The sequence below is a fragment of the Montipora capricornis genome, chromosome 2, assembly GCF_036669925.1.
Source record: "Montipora capricornis isolate CH-2021 chromosome 2, ASM3666992v2, whole genome shotgun sequence".
NCBI classification, from domain to species: Eukaryota; Metazoa; Cnidaria; class Anthozoa; order Scleractinia; family Acroporidae; genus Montipora; species Montipora capricornis.
In genome coordinates, this window is record NC_090884.1 from 15243854 (window position 1) to 15246353 (window position 2500).

At 41.8% G+C, this 2500-nt stretch overlaps 1 protein-coding gene across 1 annotated transcript in view; it reads right to left on the minus strand.

Annotated features, from left to right (window-relative positions):
* The window catches only part of LOC138037811 (beta-1,3-galactosyl-O-glycosyl-glycoprotein beta-1,6-N-acetylglucosaminyltransferase 3-like), a 17696-nt gene that overhangs the window by 6985 nt on the left and 8211 nt on the right, over window positions 1-2500 (minus strand). The window contains exons 2-3 of the mRNA XM_068883705.1: window positions 2186-2500; window positions 1093-1125 (exon numbers count right to left, since the gene is read on the minus strand). The exon at window positions 2186-2500 is cut by the window's right edge and continues 73 nt beyond it. Of these exons, the coding sequence (XP_068739806.1) occupies window positions 1093-1125; window positions 2186-2500 (348 nt within the window). The remainder of the gene's footprint in view (window positions 1-1092; window positions 1126-2185) is intronic.

A 2500-nucleotide genomic window follows, 5' to 3' on the forward strand; every position in this document is an offset into this window, starting at 1 on the left:
TGACATGTTTGGAGATAAATTCCGTCAGCCACCACACAACTTTTGTGGTCAAGCGTGGATCGGCGGGTGGTAAGCAGGAACAACAACAGAGGGGTGTTAGTGTAAAGCACAGACTTTACCAACACCTATTACCATCCCAACCCTGCGCATATCAGGCGAAAAAACCCTGTGTTTGACGGATATGTACTAATCGACCTCGGCGCCTACCAGTCACTTGATGAAGGCCAGAGGGAAATGTTGAAAGAATACGGACTTGTTGTTAATATCGTTAATTTTTAACAATGTTAAGCGCATTCATTTCAATCTTTTGTTTCCTTTTTTTTACAGCTACAAAAAATATTGTTCGATTATCCATGAAAATGTAATGACGCATCCCATTACGTTTTTAAAGAACACCGACCAATTGTTAATATCGTTAATTGGCAATAATGCTACGCGCTATTTCACGATATTATAAAACACTCTTTCAATGAGAACATAACGATTTTTTATACTCCGCATTTTCTACACTCCATATTTTCCACACTCCACATTTTCTACGCTCCCATTTTCCACACTCCGCACTCCGCGTATTCCACCCAACCGAATTTCGGCTCTACGTTGCCAAACAGATACAAATTTCTTTACTTAAACATCCCCTAAGAAATTGGCAACCAGGGAAAAGTAGTCCCTTACGTTTTCGTAAGGGATATTTTAGCAATTTTGGGCACTCAAAAAGGTCACCTAGCAGTTTCAGATGAACAAATGGTTCCCTGGGAAGTTCTTCTGGGGTAACGTTCAGCTAGCAATTATGAAATGAAGATTTTATTCCCTGAAATCATTTTTGGACAGTTCAATTTTCAACTAAGATATCCCAACAGATAAAAAACATCACCATTACAAGTAGCCTAGAAATGTCTCGCACAGGCTTTTGGGCTTGCTAAGATTTGCTCGTTGGGTGCCTTGACCTCACAACCCTAACGCTGACTCGCTCCCACAATAATGCCATTGATTGCTTGTATTTTTCGGGCATTTTTCTAATCTACCAAAGCATCAAGACACGCGGGGACTATACACAGACCCCTGTGCGAGTTTTGCTCCAGTGGATATTACCTTTTCTTCAGGCGAGTAAAACCACTTGTGAACCTGGTGAAGAGAATTGACTAATTAGAATTTTGCATCCCTGTCTACCAACTTACTACAATCCAGATGAATTAAACGTTTCTGTAATTTCATTTTGAGTTTTGTAAAGATGGGATAGTCCGTCCGTAATAATCCGTTTAAACTGAGTGTGTAGTAGACTTAAACCACCCTCAGTCAAGCCCTCAGCCCCAATCAGAACTCGCGATAGTTCGCTTGATTCTCAGAATATTCTACATCGCTCCAGAGACAGCAGAAGACATGCTTTGAAGTGCTTTTTGATTCGAATGCTGCATATGGACAGCTGAAAATAGTTAAAAGGCTTCTTTTGAAGCGCGTAGGAAGTTTTCCAAGAATATTTATTACCAGCTGCTCAAAGGTTGCAGTGTCCTATTCCCATGTGAAAGAGATTTTAAACAAGGAGTAAAGTGTGGTGCAGAGACGTTTAACCACGGAGGAATGGAACAAGTATACGGAATCCCCCCTTCCATGTAAAAGAGATTTTAAACAAAAAGTAAAGAGTGGTGCAGAGACGTTTAACCACGGAGGAATGGAACAAGTATACGGAATCCCCCCTTCCAACCCTTCCCCCCCCCCCTCCCACCCCAAAGCGATGTCAATAATTTACCTTCTCCTATGGTTTATGTCCACGTAACTCTGTTCTATCAATAGCGAACAAACCGATATGTAGACATGAACATAAGCAACTGAAGCAAACAAATCAAGAATGGAGATTCTTCTAAGATTAAAAACCTTGTCCTTTCTTATCTTGTGAGCTCAAATGAAATGCTGTTTTTAGAATATTAAACGGACCGTCGTTTCACACATGCCTTTTTCAAGCCCAAAAAGCTTCCAGGACTTTCAGAAACTGTTATTAGGGCCGATAAAGGCTGTAAGGAACCCCTCTCCCCAGAGGAAAGACGTATTGATGCCTGAACAGCGTTCAAACCGTCTTCAAAGGCCATATGACAAAACCCTTGTTTTAAACGAGTTAGCACCAGCTGAACTGTACGGTGCCGTCCAACCCTCTCATGTACTGACTCAGTCGTGACACAAACATTATTACCTTTAGCTTCGAAGTATTCAATAAACCAACCAACATCGACTTTTCATGCGTTTTTTCTGCAATTCTAGGCAGCTTTCTGCTTGGCGTAGTTGTAACAGGTGTTGCCTTTTGTATCGGCGAGTTCTGGAAGACTGCCATCCCTTGGTTCATCTTATTAACGCGACCTTTTCCCTCCCATTTGTGGGCAATTAAACGGTCATCCACATTTAGTCCTCTTGTTCTTGGTGGCCCCTTCTTCTCTGCCCGTGCATCTCGTTTCAACAAGAGACCTCGAAGTTGTGTCTTCCTATCGTTAAATAAGTCTGAGCGCAGGAC